Below are 14,181 nucleotides of genomic sequence, written 5' to 3' on the forward strand. Positions count from 1 at the left end.
CTCATGGCATGTACAATATCTTCACTTTATTCCAGTGTCCTCGGCTGCCTCTCTACCCCTGGACAAAGGCAGAGAAGAAAACAGAAGTCTTTAACATTACATTTCGACTAGTCTGGGAAAAAACCAGGTTCTGCAAGCAGAACATCACCAGAAAATAGAGAACACTGAATCCTATGTGCTTTGCCTTTTGGAAACTGGCTTGAAGGATTCTATGAGTGTGAGCTGCAGAGAAATAGTCCTTTCTGCATCATCTCATGGAGTTTCTGCCCAATCTTCAAGCAGATAAAGAATGCTCCTCTCTCTGACCTCTTCAATGGCTTATTGTCAACCAGCCCCATGTCCCATGTTAGAAGAAGAGCTACACAGCTGAAATGGCAGGCCACTAGGGCACACTACCACCTTGCAACTAAAAAGGACAATGGGGCGCTGCTGATAAAGAGAGAACTGTTGGGGTGGCTGGGTGGCTCAGTTGGTTAAGTGTCTGCCTTTGGCTCAGGTCATGATCCCAGGGTCCTGGGATTGAGTCCTACATCAGGCTCCTTGCTCAGCAGGGAGCCTGCTTCTCCCCCTCCCTCTGCCTGCCGCTGCCCCTGCTTATTCTCTCTCTCTCTCTCTCTCTCTCGTGTGCACACACTCTCTGGCAAATAAATGGATAAAATCTTAAAAAAAAAAAGAGAGAGAGAGAGACATGTCCATGAAAGAATGTTTTATGAAAAAACAATACAGGCAGGCACACCAGGTGTACTGAAGAGAGAACGTGGAAACATGTAAGGTGGTGACCAACCAGAAGTCTTTTCCCTCTAGGGACCCGTGGGGGGAGCGGTGACAATTATTTAAGCTTTTAAAAAGCTTTTGATTTAAATTCTGTGTCTATCTGAAGTTTCACCATGTGTTTAAAACTTCTGCTTTTCTTCTAGGATATGTGTAATATGCGGCTCCTTGAATAGTCTGTGGCTTCTACTCTGGTATTGGTTTGCGTGGAAGTATAAATCTAGTTTCCCATCATTAATTAGCAAATGGATTGTTTTCTCCCTACAGCTTCCTTGATTATGTAGAAGGACACTGGAATGATAAGTAAGCCAGGAGACAGGAGGGGTGAAGGTGGGGGGGAGGGAGAGAGAAAAAGAACACAAAACAGTAGGATATGAAGCTGCCTGCTTTAAGAAACTGAAATCCGAGCCGACAGATGGGAAAAATGCCTGCTGTTTCCTCCACCCTTGTGGTCATGGAACAGCTGGGTGTGCTCTCATCTAATTGGCAGGAGGAGACCTAAGCTCAGAAGAAACTCACTTGAAGGAGGTTAGTTTGTTGGTCCATAGGGGAGAGTTAGTAGCCGGGGAATGCACTGAGAGGGCCCAGTCTCCGGGCTGCATCACTCGACCTTCCGCAGGTAATGAAAACTCTGCACGGTCCTTTCTATGGCGTCATCCATGGTGACCAGTGGCCGGTAGCCCATGACCTTTTTGGCTCTCTCACAGCTATAATAGTGGAATGTGCCAGCCAGTGCGACACGCATTGGTGTGAAAGTGGGCTGGAGCTGGATGACAGGACTGATCACCATCACCAGGAGGGACAGCAGAAGGGCCAGGTAGTAGGCCACCCAGTAGGGGATGTGGTACTTGGGGGCCTCGTAGCTGAGGCCTGTCAGGATGCGGGACAGGAATGTCCAGAAAGGGATGGGTTCGTCATTGGTGATGTGAAATGCCTGGAGAGAGAACAAGAAGTTAGAAAATGCTCCCCAGCTGGAGAGATGGGCAGGCCACACTTCGAACTTGGAGCTCAGGCATAAGCTGCTGGCTCAGCCTGGGACCAATATTCTGGGAAGCTAGTGGCCTCTCCCTGCCTGCCCACCCAGCACCTCCAATCTGCAAATGTCAACCAGTGGCAAAGATGTTTTGATTTGGAGCTATGGGCATCCTTAAGGTGTAGACAGGAAAGGTGAGTTTTATCTATGGGCCAAGATTTTTAAGTGAAGCTTAGACTGCACTCAGGAAGGTATGTTCGTTAATTTAATTTAATAATCATGTTAATCATGGTAAAACTCCTTATCTTCAGATGCAACAACAGGTCACATGCCGTTTCTCAAATGTGCTGTATTTGGTCTAAAGCAAAAGCCATACCCACCTGACCCCCACCACCCTAAGTGTTACAGGAGTGTGAAAACAGCAGAGGTCCAGGAGAAAAATGAGACCCAAAGAGGGGGTTCCAAAGGTAGCAGTGAGGAAAAAGGAAGAGGGAGGCCTTATGAATGGGAGGAGAGGGTGAAGGGACCCTAATGCGTTCTCCCCTCTCTGCATGAGGGCTCACCTCCCCTGACTTGTCCATCCTGCCCACCAGGTGCCAGATGCCAAGAGACTGAGATACGTCCACCCCTCCAGAGGGGTGAGAGGCATGAGCAAGGGTGGGCAATGGGGGAGAAATGGAGAGATTTCCAGAATGACTGGGAGGGAAGATGAGTAGCAAGCACCCCACCAAATGTACATAGGACCCTCTCGGAGCAGTCACGTCCACAGTGGGCATCCAGGTCACGTTACATGGAGAACCAGGTCCTGAATGCTTGGTCAATCCCAGCTCATTGGCTCCAGATTTGGGCTGTCCCAAGGGATGTGGCACTGCAATGTCACCACACTCCTTACCACAGGGGATCAACCTTGGACCAATGGGACCCTAAGGCAGATTAGCCAGGACACAGGATCACAAAGGCAATTTGCCAATGAATCCAATCACAGGGACGCACAGTCCAAAGACGGGCAAACATGCACAGGGCAGGAGAAGCAGGTGCCTTACCTTCCCACTCACGGCCGCATCTCGGGAGAGGTGCTCTGCAGCCAGGATGTGTCCGTGTACCACGTTCTCCACAAAGGTGAAGTCCACCAAGTTCTCCCCGTTTCTGTGGGCGTATGGGGCATGGTTCCACTGTTAAAGACGTGCAGGGGCCAGGATTCCTGGGGCCCTCAGAGGCAGTGGGAGATGTAAGGGCTGAGCGAGGAGTCTGAAAGCCCAGTGCCCTGCCTGCCCCATCCTGGCATGGCCCACACAGGTATGGACTGCTCTAGGCTTCTACTTGAGCAGCAGCTCTTTGACTCCCCATAGGACACTCTGGGCTAAGGGCTTGCTTTGGCTTCACACTTTTCTACCATCTCTTTCTAAACCCTCAAAGCAAGCAGACAGGGTAGTAGGAAGGCAAAGCAATAGGCAGGCAGGCAAAGTGGCAAGGTAAAAAAAAAAAAGAGGCAAAGGTGTACTGGGGAAACAGCCACATGCTGTCACCACCCACAAAGACCTTGCCACCTGCACTTTCCTTGAGCAGGAATGTGAACACCTCTACCAGCCTTCCTAGATCCAAGGAGAGTTGAAGGCCTGGCCCTTGACCCTGTGCCAGTCTCCCCCCTCCCTGAGCCTACTTCCTCAATTTCCAAAAAGGGACACAAATATTTTCCCAGGCTACGTGATGGTGTACTAAGTTGAACAGTGCCCTACCCAAATTCACGTGTCCCTCGAACTTCTGGATGTGACCTTATTGGAAAATAGGGTCTCTGAAGACGTAATCAAGTTAAGATGAGGTCAAGTTAAGATGGGGTAGGGTAGGCCCTAAATCCAATGGCTGGTATCTTTATAAGAGGGAAATTTGGATATAGACACACAGAAAAGATGCTCACATGAGGGCGGAGGCAGAGATTAGAGTGACTTGTCTACAACCTAAGGAATACCACCAGAATTGGGGAGAAAGGCCTGGGAACAAGTTCTCCCTCAGTTTCCAGAAGGAACCCCCTTGCCAACACCTTGATTTCGGACTTCTCGCCTCCAGAACTGAGAAAGAATAAATCCCTGTTGTTTTAAGCCCCTTGGTTTGTGGTCATTTGTTGTAGCAGCCCCAGGAAACCAACACATAGGGCAGCAGAGAAGGCGGCATTAGAAAAGAGCCAACCAAACAAGACTGACGCTTGTCTGGGGTCAGGGAGAAGACCAACTGTGGGCCAACTTACCCAATCATGAACTTCATCTTGCCTTTCCTGGCTGCCTCGATGAGGATGGGGACCAACTGGGGGTCCCTTGGGCCGAAAATGCCATGAGGGCGAATGGCTATGGTTAAGAAATTCCCCTCAGGATCGTTGGCACCCAGGACTGCCTGTAAAAAAGAGCAGAAGGGGCATGTCAGCAGCGGACACAGAGCCTGACTTCTGCTCTGGTATAATTGGAGGCTACTTCTCTATCCCTTCCGCCCATACCACCCAAATTTGAAGACACACGAGAGGCAGCTGGGTCAAAACCAGTATGATCAGAGGCCCCTGGCTGGCTCAGTCAGTAGAGCATATGACTCTTGATCTCAGGGTTGTGAGTTCAAGCCCCACATTGGGCACGGAGCCTACTTACAACCACCACCACCACAATATGATCAAAGAGAAAGGCCTGGGTTTGGGTTCAAAGACTAAAATGCACAAATGCAGCCAGGGGAAGATGAGCCTTGGCAGCAGTTTGTGGAAAAGATCTGAGGGTTCCAGTTAATGAGTTAGCCATGAGCCTCCTGCCCCTCCTGCCTTAAGCTCCATGTGCTTGTTTCCACCAGTCCTGAGCTATTCTGATTGGTTCTGAGTACCACCTCCTAGGAAGGGACTCTGATGAACCCAAGTGGGCCAGGAAGAAGGGACGGAGAAGGTAAAGAGCCTAGGAGAAACAGGTCAAGTCTTTAGATGTGTTCTGTGTGGACAAACTAGAACCTAAGGGCTTAAAGTACAAACAGGGTTTGCCTCAAAAGTAACAAAACATCCTGAATGATTTGTTATGTTATTGGTAAAAAGGGGAGACAGTTCCCACCTGGATGGGGCTGTGCACTGACTAAATGAGATGACTCTGTCAACTGTTTCAGGAAGTATGTGCTTGATAAGTATACTTACTGTATTACCTCACCTAAGATTTCTACTCTATAGTGGCAAAATTCCTGTATACATTTTGGTCCCAGTGACTTTAAGCTACTTGACGGAGTTTATTATCAGTTGAGAGGTCTGAAAGCCAACGGCAAGTTGTGTGCCAATAGTGGCTGCCAGGGGGCTCCAGGAGAGTTACTGTTGCAGGCATTTACAGGCTTTGCTTAGTCGAGCACCCAAAAGTCAATGCAAGTGAGACATCGATGGTCTGAGCCATGGCTGTCACTTGTAGCTCCCGAGCACAGGAGGTGGGAGTCTCAGTGCCTTGGATGAGGGTACACAGGGCCCAGCAAAAGCACCAGCGCTTCTTGGATTAAGTCCTAGCGGTGGGAGCTCTCTGTGAGGCTGGCTCTCTGTGCTCCAAGGAGCAGGGTGGCAGAACCTGGAAACAGGACTCCAGGTTACAAAAGGCCAGGCTTCCACCCCTGGATTGTGTGGGCCCTTGTGTGTCCTGCAGACGAGTTCTCTTGGAACTTTCTGACCTGGAGCGATAGCATACAGATGGGAGGCAGCTGGCTCTCAGGCAGCTCAGTAGAACTCACACCAATTCAGCACTAAGCTCTAGTTCCATATGTGCTGACTGCGAAACGCAAGCTCAGTGGATGCGACATGCTGCAAACACCTGGGAGAGGTGCTTACGCTTTCCCAGCTAAGGCAAGCTGTCTGTGGTCAACGAGCACCCATGGCCTTCAAGTGACTGTCCTTACAGTAATATTCTCCCTGGACATTAGTCCTGGAGCTAGCTGCTGTCAGGGTCCCTGGAGCCCTGGAGTTCAAAGGCTTAGCCTGTTAGTCAATGCAGACTGCTATTAAAACCAGGTGCTCCCTGGCAAAGTTGGTTTGCCAAGTGGAAATCAGTACCTTATCAAGTACTTTCCCTTAAAATAAAGCAAGATCCTTTCACTGTTTAATTTAAATAAGGGAGGGGGCAAGAGTGCCACTAGGAAGGCGTGTTCAAAGGAAAACACTTGTGTGTTAAGCTCGAGTTCTGCCTGTGTGCTTGCGATCATCATAAATTAACTCTGATTTCTATGGCACCTGAGTAACCTTGCATGGCACAGAGGCTGAGTGCTACACGGCATCAAGAAGAAACTGAATCTCTGTGCATCAACTGTCCTCATCTATAACCTGATGATGATAATAGTATGCACCTTATGGTGTCACTGTGATGTTTAAACGAGGCAGTTCCCGTACAATACGTGGAGCAGAGTCTGGCCACATTAAGCTATTGTCATTATTTTAAAAATTGAATTTCAGCACAAATTTTACTTCCCAAGTTAGGTATGCAGGCCTGAGAACACTAACTTCATAAATATTTTTCTTAAAAATCTAAACCATCCAGATATTCATGGAACTTGTCACTCAACCAGTTCTCAGGTACATACTCTCTCCTGTAAGATTTTTGTCTCCGTGTAATAGTCAATGGGTTTCATGGCATAAGGGAGGTCTTCAGTTCCATTCTTGATGTTGACACCCTCAAAGATGACACTGGCACTGCTGGTTAAAATGAGTTTCTGGCAGAGGAGAAAGGAAGATTTAAAAAATACAGGTAAGACATGATCATTGTTTAAACAAGCTAATGGTCATACATAAAAGAAAATCAAATGGCACCTGTCTGCAACCCTCACATGCAAGGCACACTATAAATGATTTACTGCAATGCTTTGCTTTTCAGGCCTCCTTAAAATAATTCAAAGATGGGGCGCCTGGGTGGCTCAGTCGTTAAGCGTCTGCCCTCAGCTCAGGGCGTGATCCCAGAGTCCTGGGATCGAGCCCCACATCAGGTTCCTCTGCTATGAGCCTGCTTCTCCCTCTCCCACTCCCCCTGCTTGTGTTCCCTCTCTCGCTGGCTGTCTCTCTCTCTCTGTCAAATAAATAAATACAATCTTTAAAAAAAAATTCAAAGATCACCATCTTCTGTAGCTATGTGGATTCGAGACACGTTCTATTACATTCTAAAACAGTGGATTTCACCTTTTTTCTGTCCTATCACTACTGAGAGATGGAACAGACTTCCATTATTTCTGGTATCTCAGGATGGGAATGATTCCCCAAGGGAGAAGGATAGCCCACAAACTCTAAGCGAGATGTCTGTCTGAAAGAGATGCCTTGTGATTCTGAGACCAACCCTGGCATGTCAGCACATGTACACACACCCACTTCAGAAATGCTATTTGAAAGGAAATGCTTTCTTGCGAGGGTCCCAGCTTCCAGGCCTCTGGTTAAGGGCAGCACATGCAACACTGAACACCATTAGCTCAAATCATAGCTTTACTTTTCATTCAACATTGTACTGGAAGTCCTAGCAAGCGTAGTGGGTTAAGACAAACAAGAAATAATTTGAAAAGAAATAACAAAACTATCACCATTCACAGATGTTGGAAATGTCTACACAGAAATCATGAATATACAGAAAATTTTACAGTTAGGGTTCAGCAGAACTGGCGAGTACGAAATCAATATACAAAACCCAACTGTGTTTCTATGCATTAGCAATTAAAAATGCAATATGAAAGATATTATTTCAATAACCAAAAATTAGGTACATAGGGATAAACTTAACAGAAGATGCGCAAAACCTTTCTAAAGTAAAGGATAAAAGTACTGAAAGGCATCCAAGAGAGAGATTATATATCTATGGATACAAAAAAAGACTCAATACCGGCAAGGTATCCATGCTCCCAAACTGCCTCTAAATTTGATGCAATTACAAGAACAATTCCAACAGGAACTCGACGAGCTGATTCTAAAATTTAGATGGACGAGCAAAGGGCTAAGAATAGCCAAGCAGATTCTGAAGAACATGGTTGGGGGAGTGACTCGTCCTAGCAGTTACTGAGATTCATCCTAAGGTTTGCTTAGTGAAGGCAGAGCACAGTGGCTTGGGCACAGGCGGAGGCTGATGGAACGGAAGAGAGAGCTGGTAACAGACCCACGCAAGGCACCAACACCTGAGATGTGCTGGATGGGGCACTGAACAGGGGGGAAAGGGTGGATTACAGATTAAATGGTGATGAACAACAAAAATTTAATAACTACCTCGGACCATATACAAACACAAATTCCTGGTGGATTAAAGATTTAAATGTGCAAAGTAACATTTTAAACCTTTGGGGAAAAACCCCCATATTAAACAATCTTTTGATTTCAGTGTTATGAAATGTTTCCTAAATACAACATGAAAACCCATTTTCTTTTTTTTATTTGAGAGAGGGAGGGAGGGAGGGATAGAGGGAGCACAAGATGGATAAATCTCAGAAACAATGTTGGGGAAAAAAAGCAAGTTGCAGGAAGATATATTCAATATATCATTTTTATAAAGTTTTAAACACGCAAACTGGTAACTTATATTGGTGGCACATGGAGCAAATAGCAACGATAAACCCGAATTCAGAACACTGGTTCCCCGTGGATGGGGAAGGACAGCAATGGCATCGAGAATGGATACACACAGAACTTCAACTCTACTGGTAATGTTACTTAAATGCTGTGAGGATTATATGAGTGTTATGTTATTCTTGAATCTCTTCTGGATAACTAGGTTACTCCATTTAAAAAAACAGCAGCAGTGAAATTCACAGAGCTCTAGTGATACAAGCATGGAATAGACTAAGGAGTCTGGGATTTGGCATCAGAGGGTCTGACTTGAATCCCACCTCTTTCATTTACTAGCAAAGAGATATCACTTAGCCTTCCAAATCTGTTTCCTCACCTGTTAAGTGACATTAGTAGCTCCTGGTTACCTATTGAGGAGCAAACTAGGTGACAACTACAGGGCAAAGTATCTAGTCATTTGGAAAGCATAAGGGGTGGTTTTGACCATGATCCATCCTTTCCAGGGCACTGAGCCCTGAAGAGCTTCTTCCCCACTTGTTCTTGCTGGGCCAGCCGATGATGCCAAGTGCCCCATAAAGGTGATCCTGAGAACCAGCATTTATAACAAAGCAGGGATCTATGACACGGTGGAAATTTATATCCCCTCAGGTCTGAGTTATAACAGGTTTCTATTGGTGAAAAGTAAATAGTTTATTTTTCTTTGAAAAGAGAGGCAAGGTCTGGAAAATAGAATGGCAGTTCCTTAAAAGGTTAAACATAGAATTATTGCATGATCCGGGAATTCCAGTTCTGGGTATTTATCCAAAAGAACTGAAAGCAGAGACTGGAGCAGATATTTATATACCTATGTTCCTAGCAGCATGATTCATAATACTTTTTCAGAAGTGGAAACAACCGAAGCATCCACTGATGGATAAATGGCTAAACAAAATGTGGTCTATCCACACAATAAAGTTATTCAGTAGTAAACAAGAAGGAAATTCAGACACATGCTACAACATGGATGAACCTAGAAGACATTATGCTGAGTGAAAGAAGTTAGATATAAAAGTACAGATACCATATGAGTCCACTTCTTTGATGTTTCTAGATTCATGGAAACAGAATATAGGATGGTGGGTGCAAAGCGCTTAGAAAGGAGGGGGTGGGGAGCTGTTGCTTAATGGGGATAGAGTTTCAGTTTGGGAAGATGAAAGGTCAGCAATGTGAATGTACTCGAGCCACTGAACTGTAAATTAAAAAATGGCTAAGGGGCACCTGGGTGGCTCAGCTAGTTAAGCGACTGCCTTTGGCTCAGGTCATGACCCCCAGGGTCCTGGGATCGAGCCCCACATTGGGCTCCCTGCTCAGCGGGGAGCCTAGTTCTCTCTCTCCCCCTGCCTGTGCTCTCCTGCTCTCTCTCTGTCAAATAAACAAATAAAATCTTTAAAAAATGGTTAAAAAGGTAAATTTTACGACACTTATTTAACCACAATAAAAAAATATAAGCAATATCGACATTTTATGGCTCTTTAACCAAAGACTAATAAGCCTTAGGATCCTCAGATGGTCTATCGAGATGCAGCTCAAACTGGCCCAGCAGCAAATGCGGTTCAGTTTCTAGGATCTCCACAACACTTTAGGAAGCAAGCCTGGCTAGGCCCAGGAAGAGAAGAAGAATCTTGGCTCTCACACACTTAGAAAGGGCCATGACATGCTCCTGACAGCACTCACTCCAGCTTTCCCCTTACCTGAACCCCAGCCTCTTTACAAGTTTCAATGACATTCTTGGTGCCAATGTAATTCACTCTATAAAAGAGTTCCTTGTTGTTACTGGATGGTGGGGGTGATGCACAGTGGAAAACTGTGCTTACGCCTTTCAGAGCTGGGTACAGATCCTGGAAAAGCAAACAAAGACAAAAAAAAAATCACTCCCGCTTTAGACAAGTAAACAGCCTCCTCACATTCCCACTCTCCAATCTGTGCCATGTAGGTGTCTTGCCCTTTTAAAATTCTGTAATTAACATAAAAATCCATCTCATTGTAAAAGTTTCAAAAAAAATACAGAAGTACCTAGGATGGAAACCATGTTGTCCCTTCAATTGCCCCTCCCCATTGACTTGTCCCCAATAAACACTGGGTTAGGGTATGAGAAACCTGTGCGATCCAGAAAACGGCAGTATCTGTACCTCTGTGCACCATGCAGGTGGGGGTGTGACAATTCAGGGCACCTGGGGGTAAAACTCCTGGGAAAATGAGCTCATAGATACAAATTATGAATCATATGAATTAATCCCACACCATTAAAGACAGTGCAAATAGCCAACACACAGGACTATTCCTTTCTGTATAAATAGATATAGGAGAGGAAGCTGAAAGGGAATGAAAACACGTCCATTTAATTTACTGCTAAAAGGAACCAGAACTCCTGGGAGCAATGGCTGATTACAGATCTGGGGCGGGAAACAGACAAGAAGAGCCAGGAACACCTTGTCAAACCAGAAAGTAAGGAAGCTAGCCAAGACTCCTGGGGTCCTGTTAAAAGGACTCAAGAGTCAACCAGAAGAGGCTCTCACTGGTCAAAAAAGGGACAATTTCATCATGAGTAAGAATAAGAATTCGTTCTATAAACTAATGAGTAAAGGGAAATGGTCAAGCAAAGAACTGGATTATGAAACAAAGACAGAATGATAGCATGTCATCATTTTACGAAATGTTCACTGTGTAATAAGATCTAGGAATGATCATCAATAGATTAACATTACCAAAAGAAAGACAATCATGAATTATGTACCTAGATTCACTGATCTTCTAACAAAGACATCCTTCTAAATCCACTAAACAATGATCATACACAAGAAATGTAACAGGATAGGACACTCTTATCCAATAATTAGTCTATATACAAATTTCCCCCATTGTCCTAATAACGTCCTTTAATGGCATTTTTATATTTGGATCCAGGATCCAATCATAGATCATATTATATTTAGTCCTCATATCTCTTCTGTCTCTTTGAATCTGGAACAGTCAGTGATGATTCTTGCCTGGAACACTTACTAACATACTGGTTGCAAAATAGTAAAATCCTAATTCCAGCATTCTTTTTACTTTTATTAGTTGGCATTCCTCTGTAATGTAGATGTTCCCCTTCCTCTATACTAATTTTTCTTTTTAGCATTTCCATGGACACATGGATTCTTATTTTATTCAATGTATTAAAATCCACTACTATTGTCTTTTGTGAGGCTTAAAATGTCCCAAATTGGCCAGTGGGGGTTCTTGAAGTTGGTTCCTGTGTCCTTTTGACATATTCCCATTAGTTTCTGAACACTTTTTAAGTAGGCTCCATGCTCAGAGTAGAGCTCAACGTGGGGCTTGAAATCACAACCCTGAGATCAAGACCTGAGCTGAGATCAAGAGTCAGACGCTTAATGAATAGAACCACCCCTGAGCACTTTCTTAATTTTGTCCTAAGAAAACGTCTCAGGCTCACATGGACTACCCCTGCTCAGAGTCCTGAATGGGAGCCCTGGTTCCTTATATGGGCAATGGTGTCTAGAAATCAAAATCTGAGCAGAGTCAGATCCAGCTTTTAGTCCACTAGAAATATACAAGGCACAGATGTAACTTTAAATTTAGTAGTACGCACATCAAAAAAGTAAAAAGAAATAGATGAAAATAATTGTAATGTATTTTAATATATTACCACTTTGACATGTAAACCAATAGAAAAATTATTAATGAATTATCTATATTCCCTTTCTCTACTCTAAGTCTGCTTTACTGGACAGTCTTAAAGGAAACACTAGAGAACAGAGGGCCATAGCAAACAAACCATGGGCATGCAATCTGTGAAATCCAGTCCATGGGAAATGCTATAGGAGAATAATCCAGTTTTAAATAAACATCAGTTATTCAACAAACAAAATGTGAAGGGGAACTTACAGAAGTGACTTAACTAGTTCAATCAACTTCAATATCTTAACCTTTTTGTTTCCTTATTTGGAAAGAAATCTACATAAAAATACTTATTAGACATTCAGGGATATTTGAACATAGGCTGGAAATTAAGGAATTGTCGGTATTTTTAGGTGTAGTCATGGAATTGTGTTTTTAAAAAGGCTCCTTTAAGTCTTACAAAAAAGGGGGGTGGCACCTGGGTGGCAGAGTCAATTAAGCATCTGGCTCTTGGTTTGGCTCAGGTCTGATCTTGGGGGTTGTGAGATCAAGCTCCATGTTGGGCTCCATGCTCAACATGGAGTTGAGTCTGCTTGAGATTCTCTCCCTTTCCCTCTGTCTCTCCCCTGGTTCATGCTCTCTCTCAAATTAATAAATACATCTTTAAAAAGTTGCCTTATCTTTTAGAGACGAATACTGAAATATTTATGGAAAAAAGGATAATGGTGCCTAGGATACGCTTCAAAATAATCTGAGGGTGGGGTGGGGATATAGGTGAAATAAGACTGTCTGTGAGTGGATATGAAACAGAGGAAATCTATAAAATATTACAAAGACAGAAAGTGAAAGAACACATGAAGGAGAAACTAACAGGCATGTAGATTTCAATGAAAGACTCTACTATATGTCTGGTAAGGCTTTCAGAAAGAAAGAAAAGAGAGAATGGAGGTAGAGCCAATATTTGAAGAATTTTCCAGAAATGAGGAAAGGCATGAATCCTCAGATTTTAAAGGTTCACTAGGTGTTGAGTGGCTTTTAAATACAAAACTAAAACAAAGACCTAGATATATTCTCTACAAAACACACAGGATGAAAAAGAAAATCCTAAAAGGCATGAGAGGAAAACCCAGTTGACCCTCAAAGGAATGATGATCAGATTGAGTGTCAGGAGGAATAATTATGAACCTAAAATTCCGCCCTCCAGCAAATCAGCATTTATGAGAGAGGTGAAATAAAGACATTCTCAGGCATACGAGGACTCAGAAAGTTTAGTGCCCAGATATTCAATGAGGGATGATAAAGGAAATGCTTCGGGAAGAAGAGGAAGGAGGAAGGAACCTGGAAGAAAGAAATGGGAAACAAGAAGTACTGATGAATGAATTTAGGAATATGGCACAAAACCTAAGCAGCGACTTTCAAACCCATTTCTAAATGTCCTTCACCCTCTTCATGTCCTCCTTAGCTTGGACTTCATGATCCATCATAGCAATCTTGGCCTTGCCCATGTCTATCTTTATCAAGTTGGTCTGGCAAACTCCAGCCCTGGTTAAGTGCAACTCTCTCCTTCTCCCTGCTGGTGCCTGAGAACAACGCACCATGGTGGTGGGTCTCACTTTAAGTTTGTGTTTTAAAAAAATCTGTAAATAAATACCCGGAACATGGGAGTTAGTAGAGAGTTGGGGGAGCAGTTTGGTGGGAAGCTGAGTTTGCTAAGGAGCCTCATCTCCTTTGAGGGGTCACAGCAATGATCAAAAGAGACAATATCCCTGCCTTCATGGAGCTTACCTTCTATGGGGGCAGTGGGCAGAAAACCGGGAGAAACAGAGTATGTCAGTACCAAATGTTATACAGAAACCTAAGATAGAATAAAGGAGATCTAGAGGGGCTTTTTGCTTAGCGTAAGTTGGCCAGAGACTTAAACAAATTTGGGGAGCAAGCTCTGTGGCTCACAAAGAGCATTCTTGGCAGAAAGAGCAGTGAGTACAAAGGTCCTGAGGCAGAAACTCGGTGAGTTTGTGGAGTAGTAAAAAGGCCAGCATGCTGGGAGCAGAGCAATGAGAGAGTATAGGAGAGGGTGAGGCCAGAGAGGCAGTGAGGGCAGATCATGCAGGGCCTTGAAGGTGATGATAAGGGCCTACATGTTTGCTCTAAACAGAAGTGGATCACTGGAGGCTTCTGAACAGAGAGGTATCGTGATTTGATTCATGCGTTAACAGGGTGGTGGCTTGGACCAGCATGGTAACAAACGAAGGAATGAGAA

At 44.3% G+C, this 14,181-nt stretch overlaps 1 protein-coding gene across 6 annotated transcripts in view; it reads right to left on the minus strand.

The window, feature by feature from the left end:
* Nucleotides 1-691: 691 nt before the first annotated feature.
* Nucleotides 692-14,181, minus strand: part of NSDHL (NAD(P) dependent steroid dehydrogenase-like) — a 32,491-nt gene continuing 19,001 nt past the window's right edge. For all 6 annotated transcript variants that reach the window (XM_040627158.1, XM_040627168.1, XM_040627184.1 and 3 more), the window contains 5 exons: nt 9,992-10,138; nt 6,311-6,439; nt 3,987-4,129; nt 2,788-2,890; nt 692-1,705 (listed from right to left, as the gene is read on the minus strand). In XM_040627158.1, coding sequence (XP_040483092.1) covers nt 1,373-1,705; nt 2,788-2,890; nt 3,987-4,129; nt 6,311-6,439; nt 9,992-10,138 — 855 coding nt within the window. In that variant the 3' untranslated portion in view covers nt 692-1,372. The remainder of the gene's footprint in view (nt 1,706-2,787; nt 2,891-3,986; nt 4,130-6,310; nt 6,440-9,991; nt 10,139-14,181) is intronic.

This window comes from Ursus maritimus (assembly GCF_017311325.1).
Source record: "Ursus maritimus isolate PB19 chromosome X unlocalized genomic scaffold, ASM1731132v1 scaffold_X1, whole genome shotgun sequence".
NCBI classification, from domain to species: domain Eukaryota; kingdom Metazoa; phylum Chordata; class Mammalia; order Carnivora; family Ursidae; genus Ursus; species Ursus maritimus.